The following is a 19,679-nucleotide window of genomic DNA, read 5'->3' on the forward strand; positions in this document are numbered from 1 at the left end:
CTGATTGGATCTGTGTTTATTTAGCGCGAAGTTTTTAATTTTTTTGTGCACATTGTAGAGGCTCGTGGTCGACCTGGAGCAGAATGGAATGGAATAAAATGTAAAGGGAAAATGACAACAGCATCGTAGAAGTGAGAGTGAGATGAAGGGGAGGGGAGGAATTGTGGGGGTGAACACGTTGCACACAAGTTTATCCAAGGATTTACAAGGAATTGAGGTGCATGAGGAGGCCATTCAGCCCATCATGCCGCCACCACACCAATACCAGATTTAATCAATCCGTTGATACCCCTTCCCTTCATGTGCAGCTTTTTTGGCTGCTACACTGGTACTCATTTTGCCAACCTGGTTTGCACCATTAGTGAAAGTCCAGCTTTGCTCTGTGGTTAACCTGCAGGTCCATTCATTGTCAATCTATTAATCTGCAGGCGTATTTATTGTCAATCTATCAGCCTGCCACACTGTCATTTAGTTTTCCATTGGAATTGTTGTTTTTGTTTTGTATTGCCCTGGACAATTCTCTCGAACAGACCAGTGGCACGAAGACAGCTGAATTATCTTCCAGGACGACCCGAGATCCACCACATCCAGGATGGTGTACCCTCACCTTCATGAAGCCAGGGCCATGACAGAGTTAGAGGGAGAGAGGGCGAGAAGAGACAGAAACAAGAGGGAGAGAGGGTGAGAAGAGACAGAAACAAGAGGGAGTGGGCTGGTCCATGGGGCCTGATCAGTGCTCTGACTGTGGCTGAGCTGTTCTAACAAATCTGGTTGCAGCGAAGAGTGGGAATGATTTGGCCCCTGACTAGCATTGGGCGGGACAACCAGCGTAAAGAGGCATCCCTGATAGTTGCTCCATGAGGATTGACTTTTGAGACAAAAAAACCACACAAACAACTCGTCACATGTTGTATCGGAATTGCATGTAATTTGAGAAATAATTCAGGTTGAGGGGAAAATATTTTTCTTGCCTTGTCTTTTTTGGTGGTTGTGATTTTTGGTGTGGTCTTCCTCTTCTTCATTTTAATGCAGCACTATGCTGCACGAAGCATCATTAGCTTCGGTCCCGGTTGGTGGGAGCAGGAATTTAGAATTTGGCCATGGTGTCAGTGATAGCTCACCTACTCTTCTCCCATTTAATGTCCAAATAGTTGTTCTGTGAGGATTGACTTTCGAGACAAAAAACAACAACTCGTCTTATGTTGTATCGGAATTGTATGTAATTTGAGAAATAATGCAGGTTGGGGAGAAAATATTTTTCTTGCCTTGTCTTTTTTGTTGGTTGTGATTTTGGGTAGTAGTCTTCCTCTTCTTCATTTGAATGCAGCACCAGTTGGCATGAAGCATCATTGGCTTCAGACTCGTTTTGGTTCGGGCAGGAATTTAGAATTTGGCCATGGTGTCGGCGATAGCTCACCCACTCTTCTCCCGTTTAATGTCCATCCGAGGGAGCTTTACTCATTGTTGTGCAATGGCAATACTGGGTCGGAATTTGAATCCAAGCTGGACAGCTTACAAGTGAGTTTGCGTAACTCGAGGCCATCCTGTCAGCCTGTGTGGTGGTGAAATTCTGACTGAAGTTGTGGTCAGGCAGGAAGAATGTCATAACTGTGAGGCAGTTTGTGCAAAAAAGAAGGCTTTCACACGATGTTTTTAAAAAAAAAATTTGTATGCCTTGTCGAGGCTCGTATGAGAGCCAACACACAATGCACAGCAAGGGCGCATGAGACAAGAGGGGTGGGAGTGGGAGGAACAAAACAGTGGGGAACAGACACATGAGGAGATCTGTGGAAGGGAGAGGGATGGGACGGGGAACATGGGGAAGAGAAGATGGACATTACAGGGACTTTCAGGAAGGAAAGCAAGGGAATTGAAGGAAGTGGGCTTGGGTGGACTATCGGGGGAAGAAAAGATCGAGGATTTGGATGGGAGATGATAAGAGGTGGTGGTGAACAGCTGTTTTGAAAGCCTGAAGGGAAGAATGAGAAAGAATAGAGTGAGGGTGTTTATTCCAAAGGGGGAAAAAAGAGGAATGAAAGAGTGAAGGTGAGCAGTGATTCGTGATTTTGGTAGTTTTACCAGAAGGGAGTTGCTGGCGGACCTTGAGCGCCCTGTGGAAATGTGGGGACAAATCGCAGAGATCGGGGGGGGGGGCAAAGCTGGAGATGAGACGGTCGAAGACAGAAAGACCACCGACCAACCTGCGGTGATTGAGTGAGAGGCCCAAAGACTCAGTTTCATTGCGGGAGATGTCGATGATCCTAAATGCCCTGGTTTCGACAGCGTGAAGCCGAGAAAGGTGGGAGGCAGGAGCACCAGCCCAGAGGGGAGAGCAGTACTCCATCAGGCTACGGACAAAAGCTTTGTAAGTGGTCAGGAGCTCAAGAGGGCCGAGGAAGGACTTTGCACGACGGAGGATTCCCAGTCGGCGACTGGCTTTGGAGGCGAGGTTGGAAATGTGACTTTCCCAGGAAAGGTCATGGCAGATAGTGAGACCCAGAAGCTTGAAAGAAAAGACTTCTTCCAGAGGATTGTTGAGAAAGTGGATGGGGGGGGTTTTCTAAACGGTCCTTTCGAAGAGACATAGTGAGAGTGTGAGATTTGTCTGGATTGAAAGCCATGTTGCACGTGTTGGACCATTTTGTGATTTTATCGAGATCTGCAGTGAGCGAAGAAGCTGCTGCTTGCCGGTCTGAGGGATGACACATGGAACGGCAGAGGGTGGAGTCATCAACAAAGAGATATAGAGGATTTTCCAGAGAGTCGGAGAGATCATTGATGAAAACCAGAAAAAGAACAGGGCCCAGAACGCTACTTTGAGGAACTCCAGCCTGGACAGGAAGAGGGGATGAGAGAACTCCATTTAGAGCCACACGTTGGCTGCGACAAGAGAGGAAGTATGCGAGCCATGAGTGGAGATGGCCTTGGATACCAGAGGAAGAGAGTTTGGTGAGCAGGGCAGGGTGCCAGACTGTGTCAAAAGCACGTGACATGTCCAGGTATTTTTTTTTCGGCTGACATGGCCTCGACATGGTCGACATGGTTAGTCGACCTGACATGGCCTCGAAAATCCAGGACGGCTCGGATTTTCTGTCTGGCATTGAGGACCTCCCTCCATTGATGGGAGAGCAGAAGCAGCATATCCAGGGTAGAGTGACCTGGTGTGAAACCAAATTGATGATCGGAAATCAAGCCATTGGAGAAGAGGAAGGATTTGATATCTGAAGCGATGGATTCCATAACCTTGCTGATGATTGGGAGAAAGCTGATTGGTCTGTAGTTGCAGGGATCTGTTTTTGCACCTTTTTTGTGCAGGGCAGTGATGTTTGCTGATTTCCAAGCAGATGGTAGATGACCTTGAGCAAATGAGAGGGTGAATAGAACAGAGAGATGGTGAGCAAGAGCAGAAGAGCAGGCTTTGAGGACACGTGGGCTGATGCCGTCTGGACCGGTTGCAGAATCTGAGTCGAGGTTTGAAAGCAAGCTCTCCACCTTCTTTGGAGAAAAGGACACAGAGTCCAGGGACGGTTGGGTGCGACTGGGTAAGGTGGGTAGAGAAAGTGATGGGTTTAGGACACAAGATTTAGCTGCAAACACCGAGTTTAGGCATTCAGCTGTTATTCCTGTGGGGAAATGTTTTATTTTCTCTCCTCAAGGAAGATCTCAAATTACTGATTTTAATCAATGTTTATTTTGCTATTTTAAGGGTATTGAACCAGCTCTGAATGTGAATCAAGACTGCCTGCATTTAATGAAAGCTATTTTTTCCAGATTTGTTGGTGAAGGTGGAAGTCAAAACTGAGAATGATATTGATGTCCACCTGGATCTCCCAAAGTCTCATGATTCTGATGCTTCTTTCTTTGAGAGCCAACCCCGTGAAGGTTTGTGTCAATGCCTATGCATTTTTCTTTGGAGAGTTTGATGATGAATTCTGGTGTTAAGCAAAACAACCTTGCGTTTTGATTTCATTGCTTTAAGAAATAACCATGAAGGTACATCAATTTCTCAAACATCCATTATCTCCTCCATCATTAGGTCAAAGATTTGAGCCAACAATTATGTAATACACCACGTGTATTGCATATAGATATATACATATAAATACATATACATATTGTTACGGCTATGGGTACCGAGTGTATTATGAGGGGGTTAATCCTCGTTTCTCCTCGGAAGAACCAGACCTGGGGCCACCGCTCACAATTAACTTCATGGTGCGGTGGGTTGCTTCACAACCACGAACGCCAATCAGTTAACCTCGAGTTCCAATGTCCACTGTTTAATGTGCCGTTTAACTCGAGGTCACATGGCCTCCTGACCAGGGAACGCGTCCTCGGCGATGCACCAATCTTTTCTTGTTTAGATCTTAAGTAATGCGGCTGAGCGTTTACCGCTGGTGCATGCTGACTGTGACAGGTTAATCAGATTTGGAATTATAATCTCCCAGTCCATCTTGGTTCGGACAATGCTGGATCAACTGAAGGAAATGACAAGCACGGCCAGGTTGAAATGTCAACAATAAATATATTATTAAGTAAAATAAACTGAAGAACTTTTTATTTCCTTGTCGAATACATGGATGAATTCAAGTCAATCAAATGTTCAATCAACAAAATAATATCAACCAAATAAAGAATTCAACAAGCGTTGAGAGAAAAATGGACAAAGAGCAGATGCTTATCACTGTGCCTTACTTCACAATTAAACACGAGACATGGGTACCCAGCAGATCATTCAGGAGGAAAATAAATCCGGTCTCGGCTTACCAAGGCAGAAGTCGTTGTGCTTCGACTAAAATAAACCAAAATGTGAGCGTGCCTTGATCCACTGCCAGCGCCCTGCCTCACCGTGCACCCACCCACAAACAGGCTCAAACACCAATCGATGTCATGTTGTCACCCCCAGGAACACCAAGAATCAGGTGTGCCAAGAGCCAGGTACAGGGCAAAACCAGCAGGAATGGCTCGAATGTCACTAACCGCCATTGCTGCTGTCCCCAACCATCAGGAGCTGCCACCAACCGTCAGAATCTGTAAGGAGCTGTCTCCAATGGTCAGAAGTTGCAAAGAGCTGTCACCAATGGTCAGGAACTGTAAGGAGCTGTCTCCATTGGTCAGGAGCTGTCATTAGCTGTCACCAACTGCCAGGAGCTATCAGGAGCTGTTACCAACCATCAGGAGCTATAAGCAGCTGTCACCATTGTCAGGAGCTCTCACCAACTGTCAGCTACTGATGGTTGGTGACAGCTCCTGACAGTTGGTGACAGCTCCCATCAGGAGCTGTAACCAACCGTCAGGAGCTATCAGGAGCTGACACCAACCGTCAGGAGCTATCAGGAGCCGTCATCAACTGTCAGGAGCTGTCACCAACCTTCAAGAGCTATCAGGAGCTGGCAGCAACCTTCAGGAGTTGTCACCCACCGTCAGGAGCTATCAGGAGCTGTCACCAACTGTCAGGAGCTATCAGGAGCTGTCACCAATCATCAGGAGCTATCATCAATCTTCAGGAGCTGTCACCAACCTTCAGGAGCTGTCATCAACCATCAGTCGCTGTCACAAAACATCAGGAGCTATCAGGAGTTGTCACCAACCGTCAGGAGCTATCAGGAGTTGTCACCAACCGTCAGGAGCTATCAGGAGTTGTCACCAACCGTCAGGAGCTATCAGGAGTTGTCACCAACCGTCAGGAGCTATCAGGAGTTGTCACCAACCATCAGGAGCTATCAGGAGTTGTCACCAACCGTCAGGAGCTATCAGGAGTTGTCACCAACCGTCAGGAGCTATCAGGAGTTGTCACCAACCGTCAGGAGCTATCAGGAGTTGTCACCAACCGTCAGGAGCTATCAGGAGTTGTCACCAACCGTCAGGAGCTATCAGGAGTTGTCACCAACCGTCAGGAGCTATCAGGAGTTGTCACCAACCGTCAGGAGCTATCAGGAGTTGTCACCAACCGTCAGGAGCTATCAGGAGTTGTCACCAACCGTCAGGAGCTATCAGGAGTTGTCACCAACCGTCAGGAGCTATCAGGAGTTGTCACCAACCGTCAGGAGCTATCAGGAGTTGTCACCAACCGTCAGGAGCTATCAGGAGTTAGCTCCTGACGGTTGGTGACAACTCCTGATAGCTCCTGACGGTTGGTGACATCATGAGCTGTCACCAACCGTCAGGAGCTGTCACCAACTGTCAGGAGCTGTCACCAACCATCAGAAGCTGTCACTGTCAGAAGCTAACAGGAGCTGTCACCAACCTTCAGGAGCTGTCACCAACCTTCAGGAGCTATCCTCAACCTTCAGGAGCTATCAGGAGCTGTCACCAACCATCAGGAGCTATTAGGAGCTATCACCAACCATCAGGAGCTGTAACCAACCGTAAGGAAGGCGGTCCTCCCGTCCTTTTATGGACGACCAGTCGAGGTGGAGTCTCAAGCAGACTTCAGCCAAATCCAGCTTACATATTGGCGCATCGCTGCACCTAACCTCCAACCATCAATTCTCGTGATCATTCTCTCCTCACCATCGAAAAATATGCATCTCCCAATTAACACAAGCCTTGCTTATTTTGGGGGCGCTGGACGAACGCCAGAAAATAGCCATTTGCCGGAACAACCAAGCGAAAACGTGACGCACTCACAAAACATCATCGGGCAGCCATAACCTCCTCGTTCAGCCTGACACAAACAAGAGCCCACCAGCGTCCATAGAGCTGCTGAATGGGGCATCAAACGTCGATGAAAGAAAGGCGGGTGTCGAACGTCAATGGAAAAAGGTGGTCCTGAGATAAGTGATCCGAGATCACAGCCATGTTTGATCGTCAGAATAACTGTTCAGGAAAAGCCCGCGGTGTGTTTCATGACTCAAATGTCCTGGAAGTCCAAAGTGAAAATGATTACCAGTATAAAACGTGTAAATAAATTGACTATTTCCAAGCCAATGTGTCTTGATGGAAAGAGAATAGAATGAGTCTCCGTTTGGCTAACAGCTATCTATCACGTGCATGAACAGTGGATATCGCTCATGCAGAAATGAAAACTCACATAAAATCATACGTCATGAACGCGTCGGAAAGAAGAAAAGGAAGGTTATCCCATAAGAAAGAAAGGGAATCTGTTCTCTACCCTTCTCCAACACATCAAAGTCTTGGAATCTCACCAGAAAAGGGGATGTGTCAATTCTGAACATGCATTTATGGAAATAACTGTTTGAGGACCTGGATGTTGTGTGCAATACTCGGATCCGATTCTGAAATCCATAACCACATACATACATACATATTGTTACGGTTGTGGAAATTCACAGAACACCATATAAGTCCTTAGATCAGTTATGTCGATAAGTCTGTGTTCAGATAGATTTCCCCACCGATGTCCAAGGGAATTATTCGTGTCACCGGGCTGTGATCTTTGAGTTAGTCGTTTTTCTTTTACTATCTTTATTTTGGACCAACCGCCATTACTACCACCACAAAGCGCCACCAACCACAACAACCCCGATCACCTCAACCACCATCCACAACAACCACGATCACCTCAACCACCAACCACAACAACCACGCCACCTCAGCCACACCACCATTACTACCACCACAAAATGCCAGCTATGCCACGTTAACCACAACCTTCACAACCACACCATCGCATTTCCACCTCAGCAATGGTTACCAGAAGCCTGGTTCGTCGAGGGAAAGCAGGCAGACGACCCTTCCCCACCCCTCCCCCAAACAAATGGCGTCTCCGCGGCCAACACGAGAGATTCCACCCTGCGAGTGGAAAAAGACAAATACAGCGGTGAGGGAGCGTCCCCAATTTGGCGGGAAAACGCTTCCTTCGAGAAGTTTCCCACGCATGCTGGAAGGAGGAGCGGGAGGTGAAAAGGGGACGGCGCTTGGTGATAAAGAGGCAGAACGCGAGCGCGGGGGAGCTTGTGCGGAGGAGAATCGCGAGAAGGAGAGGGAGCTTTGTGAGCTGAGGCGGAACGAGAGCGCGAGAGAGCTTTTCTGAGCTGAGGCGGATCGAGAGATCGTGAGCGAGGTGGTGCTCCGGACTGAAGGCGTTCTGACTGGGTCGGTGGTCGTGACAGAGCCACCTTGGATTGTGTGCGAAGTCGGATCGTGGAGGACACGAGCTTGGGGAGCTCACCACATGGTCATGTTTTTCCTTTTTATTTCTTTCTGGGTGTTTGCTTGTGTGTTTGTGGCACCGTCTATAAGTAAACCCGTATAAGTGCATGTGAATAATTAATAGATACGGCTGCAGGTCTTTCGGCTAGTGTGCTGTCCCATCCCCCCATTCATTCCTTGCATACTGCTTGTATGTATCTTCATTGCTTGCGTCGTGTGTGGAAATAAATGTGCCTGTCTCAATGTACCTGGTCGTTGTGTCCCTTTCCTTAATTGAACTGCCATTATTAAGTTCGGAATAATAGCTGGCTTTTTAATAGCCGATAAAGTGATCGGGTCCAACGGGGCTACGCGATAAATACCCCGCTCGGTTATCCCAAAAGGAAGCGGGCTGCTTAAGCGGCTCGTTTCCAAGCGGTCCCGTTGAAGTACAACCTCTCGGTAACCTACCTGCGCGAATAATTAGGTAAATCGACAGTTCGGCGATCGGACCCTGTAGCGTGCGGGTAGAGTACTGACAAGGCTGTGGTGTGCTTAAAAACACACCCGTAGCTGGATTCTGGCGTTTGATCCGGAAGGCTGCGACTGGATTGCTCGTCCGGTGGGCGTACGGCCGCAATTCGGCTAAAAGCGGCTGTCCGCACGCCGGCGCTTGGAAATCTGTAACACTGTTGTCCAGGAGTGGGATTAAAATCCATCCACGCCTCCAAACCAAATTAGCGGATTTGTTAGGGTAACCATCAAGGGTGTGCGAGGCGACCCTCCGGTTCCATTAAATTACGAGCGTATAAATTGTTCCGATACGCAGAATGGCAGCTCAAGGCGAGCAGGGGCAGGGTGGTTTAGATGTAGAGTTAGATGAACCCATGGTCCAGGACACCCGTGAGGAGGACACCTCCTTACCCCAGGGTTGGGAAAAGTGGCTATGCCACACCAATGGTTATTTTTATTATTACAGCTGCACCACTGAACGTGGTCAGTGGATGTGGCCAGTGCAGGTGACAATGCAGCAGTTAATGGACGTCATGGATCTTGCGATGAAGCGCAAGGATTGGAATCTGGGAACAATGGCGGGTGATGTAAAAATGCTCCGAGAGTTTGCAAACGGGACCAGGACGCTACCTGAAGGAAATACTGAGTCGAGGAGGAGTGTGGCGGACGTTCGGACCACAATAACGGGTGAGGAAGAATTGACGGAGAAAATAATGACTATTGGACGAGAAGTGTATGAACTCGGACAGTTGATGACGAGCGTTGCCGCCACGACAATTATCGGGGAAACTAAAAAACTCGGACACGAGGGAAGGACGGAAGAGTTAAAAGAAATAACGGAGAAATTAAAGGAGGGAGAGGTGACAACGGAGACGAAGGAATTAAAAGAAATAAAGGAGAAATCAAAAGAGGTAGAGGTGACGACAGAGACGAAGGAATTAAAAGACATAACGGAGAAATTAAAGGAAGTAGAGCAGACGAAGGAATTAAAAGAAATAACGGAGAAATTAAAGGAGGTAGAGGTGACGACGACGAAGGAAAGAGAAGTATTGCCAGAGACGCGGGAGATAGACCGAGTCGAGAAGGAATTTAAAAAAACGAAGGAGGAAACAGATGAAGACCCAGGAAGAAACTAATAGACACGAAGAGACTAAGGAAACAAAAGAGGTGACAGAAACACAAATAGTCACGGAAACAGACACGGGAGATAGAGGGTGAATTAAAAGAAACGAAAGACGAACACACACACATGGATTTTGTGAGGGACAATGAGAGGGAGCTCGGGGAATGTTTCGTGGCCCCGTACAAGCAGCTGGATAGCCTCCTTCAGGAACGGAGGGAGACGCTATGCTCCCTTGAGGCGGATCACGACCAGGTGGGTCCGGGCGAGCTTTGCGAGATAGAGCCCGGGGGTGCCATAGTTTGAGAATCGGCAGAGGGTAGTTCCTGCCAAGGGAGCTACGCGTCCCAGCCACAAAACCGTGCGAGGGCACGAGGGAAAATTGGATGGCATGGCCCAAATTTGTGAGGACACCAACACAGGCGACGGGAATATTGGTTGGTAGAACCAATAGATTAAGCAAGAGGCGCTTTTGGGAAGCCCTGGGGTAGTTAAAGGTTAATAATGTTAAGGCGCTGTCACACCTTGACGATTTAGCCAGCAATGGCAACGTATAAAAATGTATGTAAAACGTCGGCGTACGATGAAATTTTGATGTTTTTTTTTTTAAGTTTTGGTCATATTCATAACGTGTTGGTCGTATGCATAACATATTAGTAACGGGCACAGAACGTTTCGTTGTCTTATAGATAACTTATACCAATGAATGCTTAGCCTGTTGTTGGCGTTCACAACCTATGCCCAACGATAGTTTAACTTAGGCATAGCACGCTGCACGTATCGCCGACGAACTCGTGGCGTAACCTGTTAAAAACCTGCCGCACGCCGATTTAAATCATAACCGCCTGAGAATTGAAAGTGTCAACATCACAGTCACACCTTGACAATTTAGCCAGCGTATGCCGACCTATGAAAAATGTGCCTAAAATGCTGGCACATGTCGAATACCATATGGGTAAGTTGTGTATACGTTAAGAGCACGCTGAAAAACGATGAAGTACGCTGTCATATTTCGTGGTACGTTTAGTACGTCGTGAAATTTCAAGCATGCTGAAAATTTTACGACGTACTCGCCGTATGGCTCACACGTTCCGCTATGCTGGGAATAAGTTGTAGGCACGATATGCGATCGTTGACACACGTCGACACACGTTACTTGTAATTTACTCATAAGTCGAAACACGTCGAGGTAATGTTTAGCATACCCAAAACTTATTTTCTCTGTCAAGGCACATTTTATTTTTTTTCTCCTTGGCTCCGTGAAGGCACGTGACGAAATATCTGAAGTTGTTGTTGTTGTTGTTGTTATCTTGCCAAAACGAAGTTTTTGCAAGATATGTTAGTCATATCAGCTTGTATGTTTTTTTGTATTGTTTTTTTTTATTTTATTTTATTTTTTTTTTGTCTGTAATCACGTATAAAAAACTCTGCAGTGCACAGTTATCATTGGAAATTTTTGTAACTTCGCATATCAGAGGCCTATAGAGGTCCCTTTCAGTACACAAAATTTTGAAGGTCAAGGTCAAAGGTCAAGGTTACCTTGTCGCAAATCAGGGGAGTCGACAAAACCCTTATTTTTTGAGAAATTTTGATCGTCTTCAAACTTCATGGGAATATAGGTCATGGTCTGGCGCTCAGCTGATTAATTTTTGGTGGCGATTGGCCTTGACCTTCATGGTTAGCGCCTGAGGTCAAACATATTTGACCCCAAGGTCAAATTTTCAAGTTTTAGGAACCATATCGTGTAGAACCTCAAATTGAACACCTCGATGAGTGCTTTCTAGATATGTCAAGCTTGAGACATTATGATGTCATTTGGTGATGTTATGAGGCAAACGCATATTTTTCATGGTTACTCTGTAGAACGATTCTCATCGGAATCTCTCGTAGGCAGATATTCCTCAAGGAGTTGCTCCTGGTGGATAGCAACTCTGTTCACCTCAGTGTGACCTTAATGTTCACCCTGCGGGTGACATTGGTTTCATTTTTTTTTTAGTCTATCACGAATTTTAAAAATATATTCGGACATTTGCTTTTAAGTTTCGACGTCGACGTGACAATATCCTCAAACAGAAAATATTCACAGAGGAGGAACTAAGAATAAGACATGAGCAAACTGAAGAGGCAACCGGACGTGACGTAAGGGCACGTGACGAAATATCAGGTTATTGTTGTTGTTGTTTTTTTTTTAAACGCTGCCAATACGCCATTATACGGTAGCTGTAAATTAGAAACACGTTCAGTAAGTTCTGTGGTCGTCCGGAAGACGTCAATCAAATACGTCAATATGCGTTGGAGGTATGTTACACATAGGTTCAAAGCATGTTACTCATAGGTTAGAAATAAGTTTTGGGTACGCTAAACATTACCTCGACGTGTTTTGACTTATGAGTAACTTACAAGTAACGTGCCTCGATGTGTGTCAACGATCGCATAACGTGCCTCGACGTGTGTGCAACGATCGTGTAACGTGCCTACAACACGTTACTCATAGGTTATAAATAAGTTTCGGGTACACCAATCATTACCTCGACATGTTTCGACTTATGAGTAACTTACAAGTAATGTGTGTCAACGATCGCATAACGTGCCTACAACTTATGGCCAGCGTAGCGGAACGTGTGAGTCATACGCTGGCATACGTCGTAAAATTTCAATCATGCTAAAATTTGAGGACAACCGCAAAGTAGAACGATGAAAGCCAGCGTACTACGACGTATGGCAGTGTTTCTCAGCGTGCTCTTAACGTATACAAACTTACCCATAACATATTCAATGTGTGCCTGCGTTTTAGCCCAATTTTGCATACGTCAGGCATACGTTGGCTAAATTGTCAAGGTGTGACAGGGCCTTTAGGGTAGGTAGAGAAGTGTACCCCTTCGCACCATCCATCCCTTCGCTTTCGTTGTGGGCCGCTGGACCCACTTTTGGTTAGATCGCTGAAATCTGAGGAGGCCGTTCTGAGGCTTCATTGGGCCTCGACACATGATGCAAGCTCTCCCTTATTCCCCTCCAGCAAGGGAACGTAGGGGTTGGGAGTAGGCTAGGAGAGGATAGGTTAGCCGAACAGAGACATAAAGGAGGTTAGGAGACGAATGATAGTGGGGGAAGTAAAAATAAAAATAAAAACCAAAAAAATCAGTTGGGGCTAAATTGGTTTTTACAAATTAAGGGAGTGGGTATGGACGGAGACAGGCAAAGGTGATAGGTTGGGAGGGAGACGGTAAGGTAGGTCCGAGCCCGCCTTCCGAGTGGCCAGCACCCCCACACTCCCTCCACCAACCTCTATTTCAAGGCAAAGGTGCCGGCCAACTTCATCTGCTGGCTGTGTTACTGCAAGGCCTGTACCGGCCACTTCATCGGCTGGCCGTTTGCTTCGAAGCCTGCGCCGGCCGGATCATCTGCCGACTGTTTTTTGCTTCAAGGCCTGTGCCGGTCACTTCATCTGCCGGCTGTGTTTGCTACAGCGGCCTTGTTTTGCCATGCCATGCCTTGCCTACCTTGCCTTTGCCTTGGCCCCATGCCTGCTGCCCTCGTCCATTTTGCCCCGCTCTGTTTTGCATTCCCCCCCCCCCCTGTTTATTACCATGTGCGCCAGGATCATCGCGCAAGTTGCAGGGACTGCCCTGTAGGCAGCTGCAACACGGGTCTGCACTGGCGGGCCGTGCACCGGTTGAGACTTTTGCTCTTTTCTCCACAGAGTCCATAGATCCTGGGCCATGGTTTAGTGTAAATTTTGTAAGTTAAGGATAAGATGTAATTGTACATGGTTGTGCTTGCCCCCGGCATGTTTGTCTTAGCGCCGGCAATTTATTTAAGTCGTCTGTATGAGTGGGTTTGTTTAGTTAGTTACTCAGCCCGTAGGTTATTTATTTTGGGGACACGAATACACTGAATGTCGCACTCAGGGATCCGAAGGTAAAACGTACTAGGGGAGAACTACACATGATGGCACACGAAAATGCGACGACTCGGGACGAGTCTGTAAAAAAGGGAGGGGGTAGTGTTACGGCTGTGGAAATTCGCAATACACCATAAAGGTTCCTTAGATTAGCTATGCCGGCAAGTGAGTGTTCACATAGGTCCCCACCGTTGTTTAAAGGGAATTATTCGTGTCACCGGGCTGCGACTCTTTGAGATAGCCGTTTTTCTTTTTCTATTGTTATTTTGAACAAACCTCCACGCAAACAACAAGCTGCGTTGAAAACCGTTAAACGCAAAAGGAAACCAGAGGAGTTCGGATGGGCGCGCAGATTTTCCCCGCCTGTTTCTCCGAGGAGTGTCACGGAGGCGGGGTGGGGCAGCTCGCCCCCGATTGGTGGACGCACGGGGTGACACGGTCGGAATGAGGCACGCCCCTTTTCGGGAACCTTCACGAAGGAAGGTGGAGCTGAAAACGGGGAGGAGCGAAGGGCGGAGCCCCGCACTATATAAGGCGGACCGTGCGCGAGGCTCTCTCTCTGTCTGGGTCGTCGACGTCATCCTCTCTGTCTGGGTCGTCGACGTCCTCCTCTCTCTGTCGGGGTCGTGTTTAATTCTACTCGCTCTCTTGGTGGACGTCATCCTCTCGCTTCATCTTCGAGCTCTCTCTTGGTGGTCGAGGTCGGGCTCTCTCGTCTTGGCGTTGGGCGACCTGTCGGTGAAGGCGCGGGCCGGTGGCGAGTCCGGGCGACGCCTCGGAGACGCAGACGGGAGGCGCAGCCCTGCCGGCTGTGTGGTGAGAGAACTCACCGACCACATCATCGCAAAGGGCCGAGAGCAGGCGCGGCTACGCTAGCTGCCGTAGGAACAAGGCGTCGCGACCTGTCCACCGTCACACCTCGAGTGGGCAGGTAACCAGCACGGTCTCGCGGGCCTTTTCGGTCATCCACGGCCCACGACCATAAAGGTTTGCGAACCCCGTCTACCTCCCTGCCTCTGGGGAGGGTTTTCCTGTTGTTTTTGGATGCATGCTGTGGCGTCGTGTCCTGTTAAGTAACAACTGTTAAGTGCATGTACATTCTCATTGCCGTTGGTTGTATTGCTTTCGAATTGCCTTGCTTGTATATTGCATGATTCCTTGCCTGTGTTGTGTGTGCAATATGTGCTTTTTAATAAATGTCCTTGTGTGAAATGTATCCCGTTCGTCGCGTCCTCCTTTCACCCCATTGAAATGCCATCTTGCATCGTGGAATGAGTAGTGGGTTTTAAACACCCGATAAATAATCTGAACCGTCGAGGTCGGCGATAACACCGCTCGGTTATCCCTGTAGCACGGAACAAACCGCTTAAGCGGTTCGTGTCCTAAGCCGACCTGTGGCGTGGTGCAACCCCTCGGTAGGTTACCCGCGCGGGTATTTAGGTATATCGACATTCGGCGATTCACCATATTTCGCGCGGGTAGAATGCGGACTGGGTTGTGGTGAGGTTAAACTCCCACCCGTGACTGGCTCCTGGCGGTAGTTCCAGGATGGTCACGACCGAATTGTCCGTCCGGTGAGCGACACAGCTGCCATTAGAGGTACGCGGCCGATCGCACGCCAGGCGGGCCAGAATTCGTAACAATATATATATATATATATATATATATATATATATATATATATATATATATATATATATATATATATATATATATATATATATATATATATATCTTCTTCTTCTTTCGGCTGCTCCCGTTAGGGGTCGCCACAGCGGATCATCCGTCTGATCCGCATAGTGATTTGGCACAGGTTTTACGCCGGATGCCCTTCCTGACGCAACCCTGGTCGCCTTTACGACACAGGGATATGGTACACCTATTTTAACCGGGGTATACACCGGCCCAGTACACTGGTACTCATTTCGCCGACCTCGGAAGGATGACAGGCTGAGTAAACCCCCTGGTGTATTAATTCAATGGTCCAACGGGGCTTGAACTCAGGACCTTTTGGATCCCAAGCCGCTGCCCTAACCACTGCGCCAACACCAGGCTAATATATATATATATATATATATATATATATATATATATATATATATATATATATATATATATATATATATATATATATATATATATATATATATATATATATATATATATATATATATATATATATATATATATATATATATATATATATATATATATGGTTTGTTTTTAGATCCTCGTCGAGGATCTCTAAGTCTTACTCACGTTGTTGTTCTTGATCTTCTTCTTGTGGACTTTTTTGTTTCACAGCCGACAGTTTTCATCGAAACTTCCTGAAACTTGGCATGTATATGTAAAAATACCCTGCGCAGACAGTAACCATCTCCGATTTTGAAAGTTCCTCTTAGAAAACAGGTTATGACATCAAAATATCTCTGCTAATGGTAATCGCCTAAAAAATTATCTCCGAAACTAGGCAAGCTTTTTGAATTCTGTTTGCAGGAATCGAATAGGGCATGAGCAGAGATGAATTGCCGCACATATGATGCATCACGATGACGTCATATCAATTTTTATGACGTCATTCCTATTTTTTGACTTTTTGTTTCACAACCCAGAGTTTTCATCGGATCTTCGTGAAACTTGCCATGTATATGCAGAAAGCCCATGCACAGGCAGTAACCATCTTCGATTTTGGAAATTCTTCCTTGAAAAAAAGTTGACGTCATATCGCCGCTAATAGAAATCGCCTATACCATTATCTCCGAAACGAGGCAAGCTGTTTGAATTTTGTTTGTGGGAATCAAGCCGGGCATTAACACAGATAATTTATCACAAACCTGATACATCACAATGACGTCATATTCGTTTTTATGACGTCATCATTAAGAGGACGAGGATCTTAGCTCATTTGAGCTTGTTCTATCCAACATAGCTGCCAAATCACATCATTGATGAAGTCAGTTATCAAACTTTTTTCTACATGAGAAGTTGATCATTCCATTGAAGTTTTGCATCAATCTTATTCAGCCGTTTCAGAGGTTTTTTTGAAGGTTTTTTTTTCCCCAATTCGGATGGCCACCACACCACATCATCAATAAATTCATCAATTTAATTGTCTTGACAAATTAATTCGGAGATGACCCTGAAAATTTTTCCTTTGCATCGGATAAAGAATTAGACGCATCCAGTTATGATGTCATCGTTATCAACTGTCATTCCCATTAGGGAGTTCTTGACGTGTGCCAAGTTTCAATTTTTTGTGCTGTTCTAGTTTTTATCTCTGCCACCGAAGGTGGATGGAGCAGGTTGGGTGTGTGACAAGGATGAAATGATTATATTATGATGAAGATCCAGATCCAGATCCAGATCCAGGTAATATACGTTTTTTAAAGTGATTCTTCACAATTGAGAGATAAGGTCAAAAACGATGTGACACCTGATGTCTCAAACAGCTTTTGACAGATTCGGATGAAACTTGGTGGATGAGTTGCTTAGGTGACAGTAACATTGGATTGACAAGAACTGATTTGACTTTTGTTTAGCTCTGGATGCAGATCCTGCCGATCAGAGGCTACAAAATGTGATCTGTTCAGCCTAGTGGAGGAATGCACTCAATCGAGTTCCCTTCTGAGTTACGAAAGCAGTTTGTTTCACACACATTAATACAACCTGTTGATCTTACATATAAAGCTCAGTTCTTGTCTGTGGGTCACAAGCACTGCCCATTCTACAGGCCATGTCCACAGCTCTCCTCTCCCCCAGCGTCACAAGCACCACCTATTGGCCAGACAACAACTTTCCCTCCAGCGGCCCAGAAATCGCCACCATCTTTTTTGTCCGCATAGCTCTGAGGCTTGATCGACCTCTGGTGTACATTTGAACACAGAACAACATGTTGTCCTAAAATAATTAGTGTGTGTGTGTGTGTGTGTGTGTGTGTGTGTGTGTGTGTGTGTGTGTGTGTGTGTGTGTGTGTGTGTCAGTGTCTATCGCCTCCATAACTCCAAAACCATGAGACCGAGCAGCCTGAGACTTTGCATGCATACTAAGGGCACGCTAAGGGAGTGCAGGCATGAAAATTGGGTGTTTTTGGTTCATTCAAACATGTGTTCTGAAGATAATTAATGGCCTTATTAAATTAGCCTTTAACAAGGTGTCAGCCCTCTGTCAGGTTCCTGGGGTCTTTATTCGCCATTTTTCGTCCTGCTCAAAAATGCCTTGAGTTTGAACAGGCCACATGATTTCTTCACGATAAAGCACTCAAATGTTTTTTTTAAACTTTCCTCACTCGTATATCATCGAATGCCTCATCTTCATACCCACGAATCGCTATATACATCACAATGGTTATAAATGCCTGCAGACACCGGTGTTTGTGCTTTTATTTCGTTTCCGCACATGCGATAACTTCTGGAACCTCTTATCGTGAGCCGAATTTCAAAATTGATACGACGGAATTGACCTTAGCAACAGTTACGTCTGCTAAATAAGTGTTCATTTATCCAATTCGGACATTGTTTGACACTCCGGGTGTCTCCGAGTATTCTTGGCTTTATTTATATGCCACACATTTCCAACGATAACTTCTGCAATCTCTTATCGTGAGCTGAATTTCAAAATTTATATGACGGAATTGACCTTAGCAACAGTTACATCTGCTAAATAAGTGTTCATTTATCCAATTCGGACATTGTTTGATGCTCCGGGTGTCTCCGAGTGTTCTTGGCTTTATTTATATGCCACACATTTCCAATCACTAATCACTTGCCATGCCAGTGCGGTCATATTAAACACTGTCTGGAGACATCCGGAGTATGAAGCAATGTGCGAATTAAACAAAGGAACACTTTTTTTAGCAGGGGAAACTGCTCCTAAGGTCGATTCCGCATCTTAAATTTTGAAATTCTGCTCAGGGTAGGAGATTCTGAAATGCTTTTAAACATCCAGAGTTCTCTTCGCACATTGTTTGATACTCTGGACGTGTGTGGGTAGTGGGTATCTCTGGATGTGTCCTGACGGTGTTTATCTCCAGACGTTGTTTGTCTCCGGATGTTGTTTGCCTCCGGACGTTGTTTGTCCTCAGAAGTGTCTGGACCATGTTTGTCCCTAGATGTGTCTGGACGGTGTTTGTCTCCGGACATGCATGTCCAGGGAGGGTTTGTCTCCAGACTTGTGTGGACAGGGTTTATATCCGGATGGGAGATTCTCTCCGGGCGTGTCCAAGCGGTGTTTGTCTCCGGCTAGCTTGGCGCCAGATGCGTCCGGGCAGTAATTGATGCTTCACCACACATCTGCCTTCTCTTCCTCTCACCTCACACTGTCTTCCCTTTCCTCCACTCCTCCTTGCTCTCCCTATCTCCTCTCTCCCTCTTCCTCCCTCTTTTTCTCCCTTCCCCATTTAGTATTCCTGTCAGTGAAGCGACAGGTGTCATTTGCTAGTGATTTAATATATAAAGTGTTTTCAGAAAAAAATACTGTCCTTTTGTCTGCATTTTGTATGCACAGTATGTTGTCGAGATGTCTGGGAGTGTGTTCAGTTCCCAAGGATGTTGGTAGCGATTGCTAGGCCAGCCATTCCTTATCAACGGTTTCAAATGGAGTGCCTGCTTCACTGCTTTTGTCACTTGGTGAGCACTATCCAAGAAACTTGGTAACTAAACACACCCCATGATTCATTACTTGGTGACAGGACAAACCTCCACCATGACTTATTTCAGCCATAAAAAAATATTTCCCCAAATGTAGTTGAAAACCCTGCGTAAATTCCTTTGTGGGAGGAGGGTGGGAAAGGTGGGAGGGGAAGGGCAGGAGTCCAGAAGGAGGGGTGGGGTGGTAGAAGGCAGAGGAAGGTGTGGGGTGGAGTCCGGAGGGAGGGAAGGTGAGGTGGGAGGAGGCAGGGGTGAGGGACGGGAGGGGAAGGGATGGAAGGAGGGAGGGGAAGCGGTAGGAAGAGGGACCTGTTGTTGCCTGGCAACATGGGTACCCCTGCTTGTTTAGAATAATAAACACATGACTGATAATTGGATGAATTTATCCTGAAGTACTAATATCATG

The 19,679-nt window shown here is 46.5% G+C and overlaps 1 protein-coding gene across 1 annotated transcript in view; it reads left to right on the plus strand.

The window, feature by feature from the left end:
- LOC147009479 (uncharacterized) overlaps positions 1-19,679 on the plus strand; it is a 67,254-nt gene that overhangs the window by 15,588 nt on the left and 31,987 nt on the right. Inside the window, exon 3 of the mRNA XM_085861849.1 lies at positions 3,772-3,882. Within this exon, the coding sequence (XP_085717975.1) occupies positions 3,772-3,882 (111 nt within the window). The remainder of the gene's footprint in view (positions 1-3,771; positions 3,883-19,679) is intronic.

This window comes from Eptatretus burgeri, chromosome 17 (assembly GCF_056783735.1).
Source record: "Eptatretus burgeri isolate ZD-2024b chromosome 17, Ebu_testis_v1, whole genome shotgun sequence".
In the NCBI taxonomy this organism is placed as follows: Eukaryota; Metazoa; Chordata; class Myxini; order Myxiniformes; family Myxinidae; genus Eptatretus; species Eptatretus burgeri.